The sequence below is a fragment of the Lygodium microphyllum genome, chromosome 15 (assembly GCF_053477565.2).
Source record: "Lygodium microphyllum isolate KBCC chromosome 15, Lygodium_microphyllum_v1.1.10, whole genome shotgun sequence".
Classification (NCBI taxonomy): domain Eukaryota; kingdom Viridiplantae; phylum Streptophyta; class Polypodiopsida; order Schizaeales; family Lygodiaceae; genus Lygodium; species Lygodium microphyllum.
The window spans coordinates 83,642,667-83,664,453 of record NC_141149.1 but is presented as its reverse complement, the minus strand read 5'-3'; the positions used below and the strand labels follow the sequence as shown (position 1 = coordinate 83,664,453).

The 21,787-nt window shown below is 43.8% G+C and overlaps 1 protein-coding gene across 12 annotated transcripts in view; it reads left to right on the top strand.

Annotated features, from left to right (window-relative positions):
* The window catches only part of LOC148024723 (uncharacterized), a 165,524-nt gene that overhangs the window by 45,408 nt on the left and 98,329 nt on the right, over positions 1 to 21,787 (top strand). For all 12 annotated transcript variants that reach the window (XM_087693753.1, XM_087693756.1, XM_087693750.1 and 9 more), the window contains exon 3: positions 20,692 to 20,781. In XM_087693753.1, the coding sequence (XP_087549879.1) occupies positions 20,692 to 20,781 (90 nt within the window). The remainder of the gene's footprint in view (positions 1 to 20,691; positions 20,782 to 21,787) is intronic.

Sequence of the window (21,787 nt, the reverse complement as noted above, 5' to 3'; positions counted from 1 at the left end):
TGGTTTTCTTAATTGTCTTTTTACTAGTTTGTCCCTCCCCTTCTTCTGTTTCAATTCTGTCGGTGGACTTGTCTTTGTCCTGGTGAGGAGGCGACCTCTCTAGCGTTTCTCCTTCTCCCTCTTTCGCCTCCTGTGCTTCCTTTACTGCCTCCTGGATGAGTGCAGTCAAGACTCCTTCATACCCAATGAAGGAGGCTTTGGAAGAGGCTTTCTTTATTTCCGTAACTTTAGAAACCGGAGATTCTCCTCCTGTTGGTGCACTTCCTAGGGCTAGCACTTTGGCCGCTTGATCAATCGTTTTCCACACGTACCCATTCCAATCTACTTTGTCTAGGGTGTGGGCTGCTACATTCTCCAGCACTGGCACGCTAATTCGATGCATTAAGGAATTGTAATGCTGGCTGGAGAAAAGCACATGTACCAACTTGGCCTGTAACCTGGCTTCTGTGTCAGGGATGTCCTGGATGCTTATGCCGTCATTCGTGAGCACCTCTTCCTTCTTCATTTTCAGCATGGCATAAACATCCCTCTTTTGTTTCCTTTCTGTCCTTGGTACCAATCCCAAAGCCTTCTCCACCAAGGCTGGATCCAACCGGACTTGTACCTGCTTTGCACCTTCTCCTCGGCCCACTGTTACCATACCACCTTCTTGGTCTGGGTTGTATGTTCTGAGGAATTCTACACACTTTAGGTGATCCGGCTCCTGCGAGAATTTTTCAATATACTTTGTGAAGTTGCATTGTTCCACCACCCTCTCCGAATTTTTCAATATACTTCTATGTTGTGGATGGTTCGGAACTTGAGCTGGCTGAGGCGCGGTTCTCTAGGTGGATGCGATACTGCTCCCTTTCCTCGTCTGTGAATGGGAGTCGATGGGCGCGATCTTGCTGCGACATTTTCTGTTCCTGCCATAATTCGTAACTTTCGTTAGAATAAAAACTCTTGAATGAAATTCTTAGGAGGCCATTTTTTCATACTATATGCTTATGCTTTTCACTATCTTTACTTTACTGTATCCCCTTTTGATTCATTTCCCATCTAATTCCTTTAACCTTCACCACATACCCTCTCCCCTTCCGTCTTAGAAAAGAATCCTTCCTAGGATTGGGGTCAAAAGGTTAGGGGCTTCGGGCCTGTTGGGGTAGGAGTTACTTATGAAGGAGCCAAGTGTAGAAATTTGGATTGTATTCGAGTTGAGCGGCGCGGTCTAGATCAAAGGGTCGAATTCCTACGTGTGTGACGTATGTGAGGACATCTGTGAGGAAGTCACTAGAGGCGACCCGACTTGCGATGTGGAGCTCTTCCTCTGTTAAGAGGATAGGGATGTCCCCTGATATGCTCGTCCATGGGTCGGCTTCGAAGAGTGGTTAACACTCTATACGAGGTAGGCGCGACGTAGGTGGGATCATACTCTGCCGTTTTGATGGCTTGGCGTTGGTCATTATGCGATATCTGTGCAACCTAAGAGCGTACCACTGCCTCAAGAAGGGTGATCCAGTATCAGTAAGGTGGGATAACCTTGCAATCTCTTGGTCAGTGATAGCAGAAGTGGTTCGTGGATCGTATGACGTGATGAGACGTTGCTTGATGGCTTGCTCTTTGGAGACCTCGCTACCGAGCAACTCAGCAGCCGAGCGAGAAGCTTTTGCAAATGCGAATTCAAAAGTCTCCCATGAGTAAGGCATATTGCGCACTTCCGTTGCAAAGGGTTTTTCTAATAGACCCAAGTCCAAACGGTCATAACTGAGGGCGAGCGACACGAAGGTGGCATCGAGTCGTTGAATGTAGTCCACCACATCATCGCCGGTGTTCTCGGCAAGATCAGCGGCTAGTGCTAGAAATGATTTTCGCTCATAGGAGGGAGTAAGGCCGATGGGCGGTTGAGGTTTGCTAGAACTAGAGGCCTTGACAATGCATAGTTGTGGTTGGGAGTTTCCTTGAGCCTGCAGTCGGGTCGTTTGGAAGATGGGCGGGTTAGGGTCAGTCACAGTAGTTGGGCTGCTGTAGTCAGCTTTGTTGCAGAGAGTCGGATTGACTTGGTTGGATGATGCCACCTGTGACGGTGGCTGTTGCTTGGGCCGATAGGTTTGTGCGACTCTCTTGGGCCGAAGCGTAGATGAGCCGGATGGTTGGGGCTCTGGAGAGCACTGCAGCCTATGGTCTTGGAGTGTTTGGGGGACGTGGGCTGATCAAGCTTGAGGGTGGCGTATGACTAGTGTCTTTGGGCTGTGGGGACCTTAGGGATCCACAGTGAGGCATTTCCCTCATAGTAGCCTTGCGCATGCAAGAGGGCTTTAGGGACCCATCTTTGCTTAATCACGCGGCTCTTCCTGTGATTGCGTCTTGGCCTCCTAGGTTTAGAGTTCTGGGTCTTATGCGGATAGGCGCGTCGACTCCTAGGCGGTTGTCGCGGCTGTTTAGGCACCCATTGAAAGCGAGGCTGTTGGGTCTTTGCTTTGATCGCTGCGGGCTGCGGTTTATGGAAGTCGGGGAGTGGCAGCCGCGCACTATCCCCCTCCTTAGTCTTGCCTACGGATGTTTCTATCGGTGGCCCTGCGGACGGCGATGGTGTCGCGCAGCCCTTGCTGAAAGCTGTGACAATGCGCACGTTGCGGATTGCTAGGTGGATGCGCTCGGACTCATAATCAACATTGTAGTGAGTCTACTTTTTGAAGGTTCGCCCGAGCAGTGACTCCATGCCTGCGTCTGTAGTACTGGGCAATACATAAAAAAGCATTGGAATAGTCTCAGACTCGATAGAAACGGCGACTCTGCACTTGCCGAGAAGTGCGTATGATTGAGCCCCATATGGGCTTAATTTGGCAGTTGTGGGTTGAAGTAGCGGTTTGCCAAGTTGGATCCAATGCTTGTGGGTTAGGACATTGAAGTCTGCTCTCTCATCGATCAAGGCGTTGAAAGCGTATGTTTGCTTGGCAGTGACCGTGACATGGAGGTAGGCGGGTTCTAGAGCTTCCTCATCATTATCGTTGATTTCAGTGATTGTGGCTGCTCGTATTTTGACCGGCGGTTCTAACATTGGTGGCTCATGCAAAGGATGAGTGGGAGGGAAGTACTTCTTGACTCGACTGCCATTGAAGAAGCCTATTCCTTCACCGTCCAGGGTCTCAAGCTCGACATTACCGGTTCGGCTGATTGCCCGAACCTTGAAGGGTCCGAGACCTCTGAATTTCATCTTTTGCTTATGTCCTTTAACTGAGTAGAGGAGCACGAAGTCACCCTGTTCAAACTCACGTTGCTTGACATGCTTGTCAAACCAGCTTTTTCGTCTGGTTTTCTCGCAGATAAGCGCGTGGGTGGCTAGAAGACGAGTCTCGGATAGGCGTTCCAACTCGACCAGGCGTTGCGTCCATACTTCCTTGCCTTTCCATCGTTCTTGGAGTGCTATTCTCAGGCTAGGGACCAACGGTAGAATTGCCTCCATTCCATAGGTCAGCCTAAAGGGGGTTTGGCCGATGGCTGTTTTATAAGCTGTGCGGTAGGCCCACAAGGCTGCCATCAACTTGTTGTCTCAGTCGCTTTGTGAGGCTGAGACTACTTTAGTCAGGACGTTGATAAGAATTTTGTTAGTTGATTCTGCCTGGCCATTAGCCTGAGGGTAGTATGGTGAGGATTTGCGATGGATGATAAGAAAGGTGGATAGAAGATATGCTATCACTTCGTTGATGAAGTGTGTGCGTTGGTCGCTAACCAGTTCGATGGGGCGACCGAAGCGCGAGATCACTTGCTGCTATAAGAATTTCGCGGTCGTCCTAGCGTCGTTTTTTCGTGTGGCTCTTGCCTCTGTCCATTTCGTGAGGTAATCTGTGGCCACTACGATGTACTTGGCTTGTCAGTACTGTGCCACAGGACTGATGGGTCCTATGAAGTCAATTCCCCATTTTTCGAAGGGTTGGCGAGCAATGATTGGGGTCAACTCCATTTGATCTTTACGAATCGTGACTTTTGTCCGTTGGCACTTGTCAGAGTGCTTGACGAATCACGTGGCGTCGCGAAAAAGCGTGGGCCACCATAGTTGAGACTGCAACACCTTCTGTGCTGTCGTGTCTCTGCTGAAGTGTCCTTCCGCGATGCCGCTGTGCGCCTCCAAGAGCACATCGTGTATCTCATGCTCACACACGCACCTACGCAGCAATCCGTCTTGCCCCAGCAGCCTATAGAGTTGGCTTGCAATCAGTTGGTAGGGCTGGATCTTTAGGATCAAGCGCTTAAGTCATGCCTTTTCTATTGGTCGTTCAGGTAGTCCGTGCTCGAGCACTTGGACTATGTCGTCTGCCCAGTATGGCGTTAGATCAGCCTTAAATAGATCTCTCTCGCTGGACAGGTGGAATAAGTGGGCGTCAGGTAACTCGTCAATGATGCCCTGTCCAGCGGCTTCTCCTGTGGGTATGCGGGACATGTGATCAGCCATGTAATGCTGTTTTCCCTTTCGTATCACCACAGAGAAATCGAACTCTAGGAGCAGGAGGAGCCATCGAGCTATGCACCCTGTAGCACAAGGTTTGTTCATTAAGTAGAGCAGGGCTTGATAGTCCACGAAGAAGATGAAAGGTGTGGCCAATAGATAATGCTGAAATTTCTTCACGGTGAACACCATGGCTAATCCCTCCCTTTCTGTTGTCGAATAATTCATCTCCGTCTCAGTGAGTTGTTTGCTAGCAAAGCTCACCGGGTAATCTAAGTTATATTCACCAGGTTGGCACAACACTGCCCCCACGGCAAACTTAGAAGCATCGATGTGCACGTGGAAGGTAATGGTCCAATCTGGGGCTCATAGAATTGGTGCTGTTGTTAGAGCCTTTTTCAATTCTTTGTATGCCCGTTGGCATGCCTCGGTCCACTCGAAGATAATCAGCAGCTTGTACAATGGTCTGGCGATCAGCGCGTAATTCACTACAAATCGCCGATAGTATCCTGTATGGCCTAAAAAGCATTGAACTCCCTTGTAATTAATTGGGGGTGGAAGGTCAACAATAACCCTGACCTTCGAGAAGTCAGTGGCAATGCCGTTCTTCGACACTACGTGTCCTAAGATGCATCTGTGCTTCACCCAAAACTGACACTTTAAGGGGTTTAAGGAGAGATGATATAAGTGGCACCGTTCAAAGACTGCGCGGAGTTTGTCTAAGTGTTCGATCCAGGTCGAATGGACACACAGATCGTCGACAAAGACCTCTAACTCTTTGCGAAGCATGTCCTTAAAGATGGTGCACATGAGACGTTGAAAGGTGGCGGGAGCATTGGTCAACCCGAAGGGCATGACTATGTATGCAAAGACGCCCCACTCCGTGGCAAAGGCGGTCTTATGCCTGTCTGCAGGATGCACTTGCACCTGGTTGTATGTAAATGCCCCGAACAACGTAGTATGCTTAACAATTATGATATTCGCTTGTTTTCGAGATTTAATATAAAAGAGAATGAACACTTAAAGCTGAAAATGAAAATTGCTCACAAAATTACAGCCATGAAAATGTAAAAGTAATGGAGACAAAATTGAGGATTGAAGATGGGCAACTTCCCCCGAAGGAATGTATTTCTGCTCAACCCAAGTCCCTTAGGGAAGAGCTCAGTTACAATCAACCTGAGAGTGAGAAGAAGTAATTCTCACTCTCACAAGATCATGCAAAGATGTACAAACACACATGCATTATCTATTATGCAATGATAAGAACTGATTTCTTTACAATATGAGAGAAGAAAAAGGGAAATTCAGCCTTTCTCCATCGTTGATCAGCAGTACATGGATAGGGCTTACTTCTTGTAGCTAAAATGGAAGAAAGAGCTCGAGAAGGAGGTGCTGTAATGAATTTACAGGCTTGCTGTCTTGTAAAAAAAACAGTGATAGAAGAGGGAATATGGAGGAATTTGATAATGGAGAAGTGGGGGATGATGATGGGGATGGATGGGGCCAGTTTCTGGCTATCTGTGGGTGCTGTTCATGAGTTTACAGCAAAGAAAAATGATGATGAATGAAGAAAAACGAGCTTTTATTTATAGGAGAGGGGAGAGCTAGTACAAAAGGGGAAAGTGGAGTAGCACAAGACAAGTGTCCAGCCACATGTCATGAGATGTGACAAGTGGTGGGACACTTGGAAACTTGTGTGACAAGTGTCTTGACACTTGTCTCTTCTCTATGGCCTTCCTTTTTGGGTTGAATACTGTCAAGAATAGAAACAACCAAATTTAGTAAGCACAGTCAGAGTACAGAATTTACTATTTTTAGAATGACATCCCTATTTTTTAGGACTAGCATTTTTAGGCTAATTCGAGGCTCCTAAAATTTAGGGACCTCCTAAAATTTAGGGATCTCCTAAAATTTAGGGACCCCCCCAATATGGGTATCATATGAAAGCTTTTTCCGTGTACATCGCAAAAATGGTATCCGAATCTTCATGTGACTTTCCTATGCAAAGAAATGTGCATTTCAAGCTTTCAGCCCACACATGCACATTATACAAGCATTTCATGATCATGCCATCTTGTTGATTGTAACTGTCTGTTCTGGTGGATCTAGCCCATACTTCAAGGCATCAATCCTTTCTGTGTGCGAGTCTAACCCTGATATGCGTGAGTTCTAGTCACAGGCGCCCAATCGGGTCATATAGGTGGAAGTGTGAACTATCTTTTCTCTAACCCACCGCGTGGGTCCACCATAACCTGTGACCACTCATCAGTGGCCAGCTCCAATGCACTTTTCTTTATATCTAATTAGTGCAAAGGAAATAAATTTAATAAATCATTATATAGACAAATTAATGAAAAAGGATACAAATTCTGTTTCTATAGAGTTGTGATAGAATGACATCCCTATTTTTTAGGACTAGCATTTTTAGGCTAATTCGAGGCTCCTAAAATTTAGGGACCTCCTAAAATTTAGGGACCCCCCCAATATGGGTATCATATGAAAGCTTTTTCTGTGTACATCGCAAAAATGGTATCCGAATCTTCATGTGACTTTCCTATGCAAAGAAATGTGCATTTCAAGCTTTCAGCCCACACATGCACATTATACAAGCATTTCATGATCATGCCATCTTGTTGATTGTAACTGTCTGTTCTGGTGGATCTAGCCCACACTTCAAGGCATCAATCCTTTCTGTGTGCGAGTCTAACCCTGATATGCGTGAGTTCTAGTCACAGGCGCCCAATCGGGTCATATAGGTGGAAGTGTGAACTATCTTTTCTCTAACCCACCGCATGGGTCCACCATAACCTGTGACCACTCATCAGTGGCCAGCTCCAATGCACTTTTCTTTATATCTAATTAGTGCAAAGGAAATAAATTTAATAAATCATTATATAGACACTGATGTGGGCACTAGCATGAAACTCTAAATGAGTCGTGTAAATCGAAGAAGTGGTTTCTTAACACTTTTGTCCTCCCCTCTCTTCAGCTATAAAAAGAGAGGGGGGACAACCGGTGCATAAAGCGCAAATGTGTGTACTTCTATTTCTTACACCCAAATGTCACTATCTTTTTCTCATTCTTGTCTCTAGACTTCTCTTCTCTTTCTCCTTCACTCTAGACATCACTTCTCTCTTGTCCTTCCCCACTTCCAGACTTCACTTCTCTCTCCTCCTTTCGCACCTCTAGACTTCTCCACCTTTGGACTAATTCTCTTCCCCAAACTTCTCTCTCTGTCCTTAGACTTCTCCTCTTCCCTAGACTTCTCTATCTTTGTCTCTAGACTTCTCGGACTTCTCCGCTTCCCCAAACTTCTTTGTCTCTATCTCAAGACTTCTCTGTCTCTAGACTTATCCTATTCCCTAGACTTCTCTGTCCCTAGACTTCTTTGCCTCTAGACTTGACCCTTTCTGAGACATCTCTATCTTTGGGCTTCTGGCAAGTTCTTTGCTTGCCTTCTTTGCAACATTGTCCCTCTTTTGTCAAGACTCCCCTTTCCTCCTGGACTTCTCTCCCCTCCTCGTCGCTAAACCTTCTTTCCCGATCCGCTTTCATAAATAAGCAATATCAAGGAGTTCGGAGCTATATGCATTGATTGCAAAGGGAGCATACTGATTTGAGGAATCAATCCCCTCCTCCTCCTCTCCACCCCCACCCCCCAACCTCATAGATGCATCGTGAGGAGACAATGATCCCCTATAATTTGGCGATCATGGTGAGACCTGGCTCTGCAATTTGATAAGCATTGGAAGTCCAAAGTGTATGCCTACAATTTGCTTCAGCAAATCCTTCAAGGTAACTCCCATTTCTACTCCTAAAACTCCTCTTCGAGTTTTTAGTAGATGCTAGGTTCTAGGAGGTTCTCCCCTACACCAAAACATAAGTTTCAGGAGGTTCTCCCTTGTACCAAAACATAAGTAAGTCTGAAATGACGCATGGGCATGGGAGCTGCGAGCAACTTGAAGACAGGGGCTAATGCCCTTGAGCCTCTCCACAAGGCACTAGGAACAATAAATATAAAGTCGCCCACCTTCAAGGGGCTAGCCACTGAAGATCCTGAAGATCATGCCTGTTGATTCTATAGCTTATAACAAAGTAGAGGTGCAGATAGAGAAGATGCATTTCTCATACTATTCCCGTCCACCTTGTAGGCCACTGTGGATAAGCGGTATAGCTGGTTTCAGGAGAACCACTTTGTGACCTAGGCATCCCTCAAGGATGAGCTCCTTAAGGCTTATCGTTTGGGAAATCGTGAGGATCGCATCATGCAAGAGCTCAACTCCCTAAAGTACACTGTAGAAGACATGATCCCTGACCTCCTCACACGAGCAAAGGTACTAGTAGTACGCCTTCGGACTTACCTTGGAGACCTCATGGTACAATAATGGGTTACTAGAGCGATTTTGCCAAGCACTCAATAAAAGATTTGCAAAACTTTGGATGCCACTACTAGCCTGGATGCATTTCAATAGTTGGCAATAAAGATTAAGAATGCAATGAAGTATGTTCTTACCATCATCATCGCATAATCTAATGATGTTGCTGCATAATTAGCATGAGTTACAGGCCTTGAAAATGGAGAAAACAAAAATGGAGGAGCAACGTGCGATAGAGCTCTTGAGGAAAGAGATCAAGGAACTCAAGAGTGCAGTTACTTTTAGCGTAACGGCTGCCGCTCCTTGGTGTACCCTGTCAACAACAAGGGCATGTGCCAATTGAGTGCCCTTGTTGTAAATTCTGCAACTTTTGTTGCAAGATGGGCCATGTAGATCTTGCATGTTATTACCTTAAGGGACTGAAACCACTCCTCCAGGTAAGTCCACTTGCACTCTGCTATCTCACCAAGTTATCCCTCAAATTTCACATTTACAACAACGCAATAGTTCTTATTAGTTAGCATCCTACCCCACCTTTCCACCCTACACAAATTCTCCTTTGCTGACTACTCCTCTACAAGACCAAGGGCCCCTTGCAATCCCTCTGATCACCCCATATTGTCCTATAGGTGTGGAGAATACAGACATCAAAGTAGATACACCCTCCCAAAAGGAACACCTCCATGCTGGTTTTGCCTAAGTTCTTGTGACCATCATACTCAAGATTGCCCTAAAACCAAAAATACACAAGCACCTCAAACCACGAACTTGATTGATATCACTCCCTCTACCACTAGCACATTTGCTCCCTTGGTGGTCGTTCTCACATGAGGACAAGCACAAGTAGAGGCCCTTAAGAATTGTTTCAATGTCGTAGAAATTTCCCCATATACTCCCTCTAGTTCCTCCTTGGAAAATTCACAATTTCCATCGAGAAAATTTTAGGAGGTCCCTCTAGGAAACTTTGAACTACCAATATTGGTAACTGAATTTGTAGCAAGAGAAAAATGCTCACTATCTTTCGTAGGGAAGGCTATTACTGAGGCACCCAAACAACAAGAAGGCTACAATGTTATAGAAGAGGCTTTTTGGTAAAAGTGAGTAGTTATGTCATCCATTCTTGACAACAAGGGTGGCCAAGGCCCTCGATGATTGGCCGCTAAGTTTGCTCTAGGAAATTTGCAATGGTGAGTGGCTTCATCTCTCTCTTTCCCAAGCTTGCATTCTAAGTTCTCTAGTTTTGGAATATGTGCAACATATCCTTGATCAAGTCAAGAGTTCACAATCTAATCCTATTAATGCACCAATATCTACTAGTGTCAATTGTCACCTTGTATTGGAGATTCCTGTCATTGCTGACTCTCATAGCCCACGATTTTTGGTTGAAATTAAAGGGCATGCTATTAAAGGAGCCATAGTGGATGGTGGCTTGGGAGTTAACATAATGCCTAAGTAAAATAACACTTTTAACATTAGGTCTTACAATTTCTCAAGCCGTCCCTTTTGCCATTTTTATAGTAGATATTCGGAAGTGCAACCCATGGGGGTGCTGCTGCATATAACAGTCCTCAAATTCCGTATGTCCTTCCTTGTAGTAGACATTCCGGCCATGGAAGAATCTTACCCATTGCTTAGTGGCCGCCCATGGTTGCACATAGCTAGGGTGTGCTAAGATTGGGACATAGATGAGCTATGGATTAAAGCCATGGAAGCATCATACCCATTGCTTATTGGCCGCCCATGGTTGTGCATAGCTAGGCTGTGCCAAGATTGGGACACGGATGAGCTATGGATTAATCATGCCAAGGGGCTAACACCATTGCAATTAGAGAAAGGACGAGACTCTTCTTCTATCATGGTACCTATTGTGGAGGCTACCATACCCACTTGACCAACTAGTTCCCAATACTTAGATGACTCTGCACTCTTAGATAGGCTAGGGGCATTTTCATGCAATATGGTGCAAATAAGCGAGCTTCCCCTTGCCACTCCACCAAATGAAAAAGAACAATCATTGTAAAACTTTGACAGAGCCCCATCCGACTTCTAAAGATGTCTCTAAAAATCTAGAGCTTAGTACCACAAATGTAGAAAACTCCTCACATAAGGCAAACAATCACTTAGAGGATAGCACCAACATAGAAAATATAGAGTGCCTTGATTTAGAAAACCTCTATCTAGAGAAATCTATGGGATCCCAACTCCAAAATTCCTTCAATTTCAAGAAGATTGATCTTGGGAACTAGATACTCTTCAATTTGATTGCCATCAAAACAAAGGATGCCATCCCTTGCTCGAAACATGTCAAGAGCAGTAGAAAGCACCTTCTCAACATCAGATCATTAGGAGCACTAGTAAAATGACTCACCTTCTTACAAAAAACCTAGAAGTGTAGACATGCATATTGAATATGGTTAGTTACCGGCATCTTGACTAAGTGCCACTATTGCAACACGAAGATTGATGGTACCCTTATCCATGATCTAACAGTTCTTATATAGGCAGTAGAAGAAGGTCAACCGTCATATTTGGAACGATTCCAAGACACACTATGGGAATACAACATTGGCAACCTAGAAGTTCCAAAACCCATCTTGCTAGTAGCATGGCTATGGGAATTTCCTTCTCATATTGAAAAGGTAACCTCTTTTTTCCATTCCTTCTCCAACATTCTTGCATGGAGCTGCAAGGATCTTCCAGGCATTTATCCTCAATATGGCCAACACTGTATTTCACCCCACAATGATGTACGCCTAGTATAAGGGCGTGCATACAAGCTTAATCCTAAATATGCATTAGAAGTCACAGCAAGAATTGGATAAAATGCTTGACGCAAAGATTATCACACCCATAGAGAACTTGGAATGACTTGCACCTATCGTAATTGTTCCTAAGAAGAATGGAAAAATCTGAATTTGTATTAATTTCCGAGAACTAAGCAAGGCCATGATAAGTAATGGTTTTTCCTTACCTTACATTGATAAGAGTGTTAGAAGATGTGGTTAGTCATACTCTCTATAGTTTCATGGATCGCTTTAGCAGCTACAACTAGGTAAACATCCATCCAGATGATCGGGCAAAGACCACCTTTGTCACACAATGGGGAGTATTTCAATATAACAAGCTTGCTTTTGGGATGAAAACAACACCCAACACATTCCAAAGGGATATGACGGTAATCTTCCAGCCATCCCTTAATGATTTCCTTCGAGTATCTAGATGATTTTTCCGTTTTCTTAGGTGACAAGGGAATGAGCCGCTTAAAACCTTGGAGTTACATCTTTAGCAACTTGAAAAAGTATTTGAGTGATGGTGAGAAATGGGACTAAGACTCAATCTAGGTTAGTGTCATTTCCTTGTCAACATGGGAACCTTGCTTGGCCCCATTGTTTTAGCTGACAGCCTCACCCCTGATTTGGATAAAATAATCACTATATTAGAGATGCCTATCCCAACATCAACCAAGGCATTTCAACTTATTTCTAGGTCACAGTGGGTATCGCTGTCGATTCATTAACCTATATGCACACATTGCCCATTCTCTTTCGCGACTCCTTAGTCCTTCATACCCCTTCAAGTGGTCTTCTAGGGCTAATGAAGCCTTCAAATATCTTAGACGATGCTTTACTCAAGCACCCATCTTAATTACCCCTGATTGGACCAAGACCTTCCATGTCCACATGGATGCAAGCCTTATAGTACTAGGAGCTGCCCTCACACAATCCGATTCCTCGGTCAACATTGATCGTCCTCTATATTATACTAGTTGTTTGCTCAAGAATGTTGAACACAATAATTCCACAATTGAGTGAGAAGCATTGGCTATTGTTTATGCTTGTATGAAATTTCGACATTATCTTTTAGAAACCCATTTTGGTCGTGTTTGGAGACGGTTGCTACTTTTGTAGAAATCGATATTGAGTTACGGATCCATTCGGGAAAACATCATAATATGGCTGACCATCTTAGTGATGTCTTGAGTAGAGAGGCACCATCGTCCGAGGGTCTCAACCCAAATGTTTGAGACACCAAGCTCTTCATAATTACTTGCTTGCTTTTCCAAGTGGATGTAATATTGGCCTGATATGAGGATATCACAAATTTATTGGCAAATGGCTCATTTCCACACCAAGCATTTGCAAGGGACAAGCGTCATCTTCTATTCAAGAGCCGCCCATATTGATGGTGTGGAGGACAACTTTATCATCGAGGCCCGGACATGGTTCTTTGAAGATGCGTGCAACCCCATGAAGTTGAAGATCTTGTGCCATGTGTCCATTTTGATCTTGGAGGTAACCTCTACTTAGATCATGATACTGCTTTTAAATTCTTACAGTCTGGTCTTTGGTGGCCCAATTTGTTCTAGGATTGCAAGTGATATGTTGAAAGTTGTGACACTTGTCAAAGATGTGGACCCAAGCCTATGAGGAATAAATACTTGCCACTTCACATCTCCACTGGGTGGTGGTCATTTGCTTACTGGGGCTTGGATTTCATCGGGGGCCAATCTCACCAACCACCAAGGGTAACACATACATCTTGGCCATCATGGGTTTTGCTACCAACTAGATTGAAGCGGTCACCTCTAAAGACGCTATCACCTCCATGGTTGCCACGTTAGTATATTGATGGACGGTGGCACACACTTTAATAATGCTTTTATTAGTGATCTTGGTCGCTACAAGATTTTTCATTAGCAATCTTATGCCTACTATCCACGCGCCAACGGCCAAGTAGAGAGCACCAACAAAACATTGTCACCTCCTCCTTCGCACATGTCACTCATGGTGTTGAGGCTTTGTTTGGTTGCCTATGGGCGTATTGCACGACACACAAAACAAGGACGGGCCACACACCCTGTCAGCTTGCATTTGGCATGGAAGTAGTCATGATGTTCGAGTTTTTCACCCTCACACCTCGCATCCTCTGGCATCTCGAAGTTGTAACACTCCTTTCCAAGCCCTTGTTGTGCTTGCACGTTTTGGAAGAAACCCACACATCCATGCTGACCAAGCCCTTTAAAGGCCATCCAACAATGGAAGGCCTAGCATGATCGCCATCTTAGAAAGGTGGGCTTTCACATTGGAGACGTGGTCCTCGTCTATGATGCTAAATACCTTGCCAAGAAACCTAAGTTAGTTTTAGCATGGGAAGGTCTAAGGTCTATACAAAGTCATTGATATATTTTCCAATGAAGCAGTGGCACTGCAAACACTCGATGATATGTCCCTACCCCTCGTAAATGGGTCTTAGCTAAAGAAGTATCTCCCCGAGCCATAAAATTCTTGCTCTCATCTCTCTTGAGTTTATATCCTCTCTCTCCCTCTCTCTCTGTCATACACGTGCAATGTTGCATGAAGAACAATATTTCCGTACCCTATGTACTACACACATAAAAACCCGAACATGTGCATGTGTATGCGCGCGCACACACACACACACACACTCTCTCTCTCTCTCTCTCTCTCTCTCTCTCTCTCTCTATCTTGAACGTGCATAAAACAACTCTCACCATACCTCTCTCTCTCTTTGCTTTCGTGAGTATGCCCATCACTTCACCTTGCATATAATATACATGGGTATGTATGTTTATTTAGTTTTAAAACAAAGAAAATGAGGAAAAAAAGGAGAAAAAAAAGATGAAGAAGAAAAAGGAGAAAACAACCTTTTAAAAAACAAATAAAAAGAGAGAAGAAAAGGGAAAAAAGAAGGAAAAGAAAAAAAGAAAAAGGAAAGGGGCACACCTCACATGTCCGACCCCACCCATATTGGCCCCCCGACCTCGCTCCACCTTCCCTCGACCTAGCCTCAGTGACTGCCCTACTACCCACTAGCCCGTCTGCCCTGACCTCCCTGATCCGACCCGCTCCACCCCACCGCACCCCACCCCTACACCACTGACCCGCCAACCTCCATTCCTGTCTCCACTTGGACCTAGCCTAACATCTCCAACCCGTCCCATCATCTCTACCTCGCCCCAAGGAAAAGAAAGAAAGACAAAAAGAAGAAGAAGAAGAAAAAAGAAGAAGAAGAAGAAGGGGAAAGAAGTAAAAACAAGAAGTAAGATTGGAAGTAGAGAAGAGAGAGACAAAACAAGATGACAGTAATAGTTGACATGGAGTTGTCAACAAGCCTTATCGCGCCATCTGTGGAGCCATGTGAGGCGCTTGACCTCAATGCAACTTCCATGTTATCTATGGCACAACGAGTCGTCTCTTCAAGGCCACTAACAACTCCTCGACCCACACTATTGGCGGCACTTCCCAGCGCTCCCACAAATCACATGGTCTTTGCCACCTTCGCTTCTCCTTTTTCACTTGCACAGCTTGATACTCTTACCTGTAAACTTTCCCCTCTTGATGAAATTATTTGCAAATCTTACATACATAAGCATCTTCAACTCCCCAAACGTCAAAAGCTTGATTCTCACATCATTGCTAGTATCCTCACCCTCCCCAAGGAACCATTAGCTGCTAATTGCTTTCGCTGCATTAACATCGCCAATCTAGCCACTTATAGCCATATACAAAATTTCCTTGAAAATCCCACCTCTTTCATTTTGAAACTCTACTATTTTCACTACTACTTTTATCCTTGTCCTACACTTCTCCTCCCACACCCTTTAGAGCTACCCAAGCTCAAGAAGCCTTTTATCATCCTTCAGCAGCCAAATCCTACCCTTGGGCAGCTTTTCTCGCATGGTTACTCCAAGATAGACTCAAATGAGCTCGATAAAATGAAAAAGTAACACAAAAATTACTATTTCTTTAGCTTGCTTTTAACTTATCTTGTTCAATGCCTCTCTTCCATACCACCATCCATCTCTAGGCCCTCCTTCTAAATCCAAAAATTCCAAATATCACCCCAAAGTCCTCACCTATGAAGAGCAGAAGTCCAAACACGCAAAGAAGGCCCGAACCAATACAACAGCTTCCACTACTCCACGTGTGATCATCCTCCCAGTTCCTTTCTCACCCCCACCAACCCTCTCACCATCCACTTTTTCTTTTCATTTGCCTATCACTTCTAATATTCCTTCCTTGTCTTCCGTACCAATCTCCTCGTCATTGGGTTCACGCACTTAGAGGCATCCTCAAGGCTTAGCACCCATTTTACTCTCCTTGGCCCTCAGTCTCCCTCTTGTGACATCACCACCTTCACCACCTTCACAACAAGACTCCTTCATGCAGATCACCTTGTCTCCTCTCCAGTAGCATCGACATCCACCTCCCTAGCACTAGCTCTTAGTGAATCTCCCCTCATGTCAACATGCTTACTTTAGGTGACGGCCCATCATCTATCCAGTTTCATTTAACATGTCGAGCCAATGTAGTCTATTAGTCACATTTTGCTCTAGGAGCTCCCTACCATTGCCACCAAAATGACATTGCTCTCTCAAGAGATGGATTCCTTGAAGATTGACCTCACCAACCATCATCAGCAGATATAGGTCCGAGATGATCACGATTGAGATAGAGCTCTTTTGCAATAGGTCCATGTTTTCTTTCCAAGCCGGAGGATAGACTTATAGATGCTTCTTGAGGATGGTGAGCTGCCTAGCAGTGGGCAACTTGTACATCGCATGGGAATACGAAACTTGATCTCTTTTGTAAACAACTTTGACTTGTATTTCACACTTGTATATAGCAACAAGTGTTCGAGTTGTACATACTTAATGGCATAGGAACAATCTTTATCATGTATAAGGTAGTTTAGTAGGTTATTTTTACTTGAGTGAGTTATTGATTTTTCTAGAGAGAGTTTTGGACTTCTGTCCAAACTAGACTTTCTCTGGAGACTTCTTGCACCTTGGCCAGTCCTGGACCTGCCTCATGAACTGCCCTCTCAAAGATTTTTTCCTCTAAAGTTTTCGTGTGGAGATTTCAGAAGACACGTTGGACCCGACTGCAAGCCCTCGACCTAGAGATTTTTTGGCGACCCGACTGCAAGCCCCTGACCGAGATATTTTTTTGTGATAGTCTAGAGAAAACCTCCTCTACCACTCCATCTCTAAATATTGATATTGTGTGAAGATCTTTTGCCCTCCCCTCTCTTTAGCTATAAAAAGAGAGGGGAGGCAACCAATGTATCAAGCAATCATTTTATGCTAATAGAAAAGTGCTCTTGCAAATTTGTGTACTTGTGTCTCTCACCACCCAGGTGTCACTATCTTTCTTTGGTCATTCTTGTCTCCAGACTTCTCTTCTCTCTCCCCTTCACCCCAGACTTCACTTCTCTCTTGTCCTTCCTAGTCTCCAAACTTTTCCGCCTCCAGACTTCTTTGGCTCCAAGCTTCTTCTCTTCCCTAGACTTCTCTGTCTCTGTCTCCAGACTTCTCCTCTTTCCTAGATTTCTGTGTCTTTGTCTCTAGATGTCTCAAGCTTCTTCTCTTCCCTAGACGTCTTTGTCTGTGTCTCGAGACTTCTCCTCTTCCCCAGACTTCTCTACCCCTAGACTTTTCTGTCTCCAGACTTCATCACCCCTTCTTAGATATATTTGTCTTTTGACTTCTCGCACCTGGACTTCTTTGCCTAACTTCTCGGTAGCATTGTCCCTCTTCCCTCTAGACTCCCCTATCCTCCTAGACTTCTCTCCCCTCTTCGCTAGAACTTCTTTCCTGGTCCTCTTGCATAAATGAGCAACGTCAAGGAGTTTGGAGGTGTTTGCATTGATTGTAGAGTGAGCATATATTGCTTTGAGAAACCCTCCCGCAACTCATATGTGCACCGTCACGCAATAACCATCCCCTATAATGGTGAATGGTTGTGAGCAATGGTGATAGAGGTAAGTGGCTCTGATACCACTGTTGGCTCAGGTGTGAAGTAATTTTGTGATTAATTTATTAGAGAATGAAAGAATTAATTGATGCACAAGAATACTTGATCACAAGTGAAAGGCAATGTATTAATCATAGTTGTATTCATATTACGTACGAACTAGTTCGTTCCGTACGGTTTGTATTGTACTGTACGGTACATATCTGTACTAATTTGTACAAAAAAATAGGTTAATTTTGACCTATGAAAACTAGACCACACAATATCTTCCAACTCCTAAGCCTTATGTTTATTATCATAATTTCAAGTCTCTCTCTCTCTCTCTCCAAAAGAATGAAGAGCCTCTTTGTCCATCCATCCTACACTTTGCTTTATTGTATGATATTACGTATACACTCCCATATGTCTTCTAGCAGCGTGTTGTGCATGAGGGTTTACCTTGTTACCCTGATGTATTCATTCTATTAACTCAAGTGACATTGGTATTTTAGCTTTAAACATGTGTTCTATTATCTATAATCCAAAATAACTGAGTTTTTGTTCTTTTCTTCATACTAATATTGTACTATTCCTTATAAAATCATAAGGTACCAATTAGTACCATATTTTAACGTACCGTACGCTATCGTACCTTTCATACTTGACAACCCTGGTATTAATGAGTGAGAAAGAATACAACACTCAAGGCAATTACAATGAAAAATACCACACTTTTGTGCTAATGAGGCAAAGTGTATTTTTACAATAAAATGAAACCCTAATGGCTTAATTGTCATAGAAAACCCTAAGTAAAACCCTAACCCTAGTGTCACTTGGTGCTTAGGACATTAGGGGCAACAACTACATGTAATAGTAGTTTCAATGCCTAGAGAGCCCGGATTATGGATCAAAGGGCATGAACACATAGCCCATGAGATGACCTATAGGAGAGCCACCATCTTCAGTCACAACATGAAAAGTGGCTATCATTAGGTTCACATAGTGCCTTCAGACATCCCAAAGATAAAATTTCAACCCACTTTTAGCTTCTACGAGTGTTTGTGTTTGAGGTACTTTATTGGTATTAAGGTGATCATACGTGACTATGGTATATGGCTGTCCCAAAGGCAATTTGGCTTGGATATGTTGTCCAAGTATGGTATGAAAGCATATAAGTCTCTTTCAGTGCTATTGGAACAAAATGTGAAGTTGAGTGTTGATGTTGGGGATGAGATAGAAGACCCTACTATGTTCAGGAGGATAGTAGGAAGTTTGATTTACATGACTATCACAAGGCCAAACTTGAGCTATATTGTTGGCATTGTTAGCTAGTTTATGTAAATGCCTAGAAAGCCTCACTTGGATGCAGTTAGATGCATATTGAGGTATGTAAAGTCTACTTTGCATTATACAATTTTTTATGAGATAGGTAAGGATATCATTCAACTTGACTAATGCTCTCAAGACCTTTAAGAACATGATGGATTGAATCTTTCGAGGTATAGAAAGTTTTCTCAAGCATTGATGATACTTATATATTGTATGTTGATGGTAGTTATGTATTGTAGGTCAGTTGAAGAACCCAAAAAGCATCTAGGCATTGTGTTTGAAGATCTTCTAAAACACCAACTATATATAATCAATAAAAAGTAGTTTTTCCTTGTAGAAATTAAGTGCTTGGGCCATATACTTTGAAATCATACATGAATGATGAACCTAGAGATGGTAACGGTCATAGTAAAGCCGTCTTTTGGCTCCAACTAGTTCTATAAGAGGGACTTAGTGGCATACCACTCTTCATCCCTCTTCATCCCTTCCTCCACACGTAGCATCCACTATTACACCAGACATGATCATCATTACCAGCTACTATTACCAAAATGTTGCTGTTTGGAGGCATCTTCACCCTGATTCAGCTTCCACAATGTGGTTACCAGCACGGAGCATCCTCAACAATCATCCACATAAGGCAACCTGTCCAGCTGCTGATTTTACCCCTCCGACAGCCAGGCGACCTGTTTTCTTGCAGTTACGATCTGTTTCCAGCCAGGTGACCATATCTGCGTTTTTGATTATTCTCATTAGCTGCTAAATGTCTACAGCCAGCTGACCCCTTCCAGCCCTGGGTTTTGGTTAAGGACAGCTGCACATTCATCATCATATTTCAGGCTGGTCTGTTTTTTGCATCTACAGCAGGTTGCTTTTCAGATTTACAGCATTCTGCAGATCTCATGTGATGATGTGTCTGGAGATGGGACTGCATTGTGATAGAAAACTGTGAGATGAGGCCTACTCTGCATGACAACCTATCATAAGATGAGACCTGGAGATTCGTTTCTCTGATACCATATAATAAAATGGGCCACAAGCTTAGTGTAACACATGACTTGATATTTGATAAATATAGGGTTACATTGATAAGTTATGGGATCTTACCATGCCTACACACATGTTTTATCATGATTCGATATATAAGGTTTTCTTCTAATGTGTGTTCACACACATAAGAGTCAAGTTTTATTTCAAGCATGCTCCCACACACTAGACACTGAAGAAGGGTTAATTCTAACAAATCAGCATGGGATTTTTGCATGCCCAATTGGAAAGTAAGAATTGCAATTTTCAATTATTCTTTCCCATTCAAGGTTGCATGCAAGCTGGGACAGCCATTATAGGCTGTGGGCAAAACTAACACCTTAAGCACCATAGTCACCTTGAGTTCTCTAGGGGTTGGGGGTGGGGTCTGTTGCTACTTCTGATCAAAAAAGGGGGCAGGGAGTGGGGGAAAAAACAGGCACCCCACATGCTCAGGGGGTTTTGAAATCTCTATTACTGAGAAGGAACACACATGCTGTAAGTCTCCTTTAAAGTACAATAATTTGAAGTGTTTGGAGTCACCTGCCACTAATTTCGTGGCAGTAGTTATAAAAATTTTATTTCTAGTTGCTTCACTCGCTTATTACTTTGCAGTTGCTTTGTTCACATATTAAAGTCATTCTGATGTATTCTAAAATGGTAGATTGTGAGCTATCCCTTGTGGTTCACTTTTATACTTCATATGCATTGAGAACTACTTGCCTGGTTATCTGCAAGTTGAATTTAATAGGCCTGAAAAGTTTCCCTAATTTTATTACAGCTTCAAGAGGAATGTGGGATTACTGCCAAGAAGCTTATAAAACGTGGGATATTGACATTCCACTTTGATGATAAGCCACAACCATGGGAGGTGAGTATGCATTCCCCAAGGTTTGGGTTTAACAAGGCTAAACAGTCTATGTCCCACAGGTTTAGGATTTTTTGGTAAAAGTTCATCACAGAACAATATACCCAATTCACTTAGCAGATGATTATGATGCTGCATGCTGCTAATTATTTCTACTACATTTTGAGCAAGAGATGCTTTTATTGTAGCACGAAATATGTTATGGTGAAATTTCATGTTTAGCTAAACTTGCAGCATAACACTGGGGGCACTGTTTTTGTGGTGGAAGGCACTCTCTTTCCAGCTCACATGCACCCCCATGTGGTAGGTATTGTTAATGTCTTCCATAGACTGCATCCAACCTAGTGCAAGTCCTCAAGTGAATTATTGAAAGATGTAATGTATGGAGGAATTTAAAGTATTCATGTCAGCAGCAGTTGCTTTCTCTTTTTTCTTAGTGTTTTGAGCAGATTGCTTTAGATTTTTCTCTTCTCTAGCTGGCAAGCAAAAAATGCCAATCTGGTTGTTCTTGCAAATGATATATCATTTGATGATGCGATAGTGTAGCTTATGCTAGAACAAATCCAGATTATTTTCAGTTCCTTGCAGTGATATATCTGTGGAACCATCCAGACCAGACTATAAGAAGTTTCTTTAGTAACTGCAAACAGGAGGGAGGAACCAAAATAGCCTTTGCAATCGCAATCTAGCAGACCCACCATCCGTATTCTCCACCCCAACGCGATAGGTAGGTCCTTAGCAGGGACACACAATGGAAACCTGTGGTCAGACGCCGGCGCATTCTGCGAGTGCCCCCCAATCAAACACATTGTGCATCATCCTCTCTGTGAAACAGCTCTTAGCCGTCCGTGCCACAGAGCTGGAGTTAAAAGAAGCAACGATTGGTTAGGTCGTTGGACACTCCCCATGGAGGGCCCAGCTGCGAGATTGGCTCCACTCCACACTGCGCATTGGCACAGTGCAGATCACGGAGGCAGTCCTCATGGACCAAGGGGTCTTCATGGTTCCA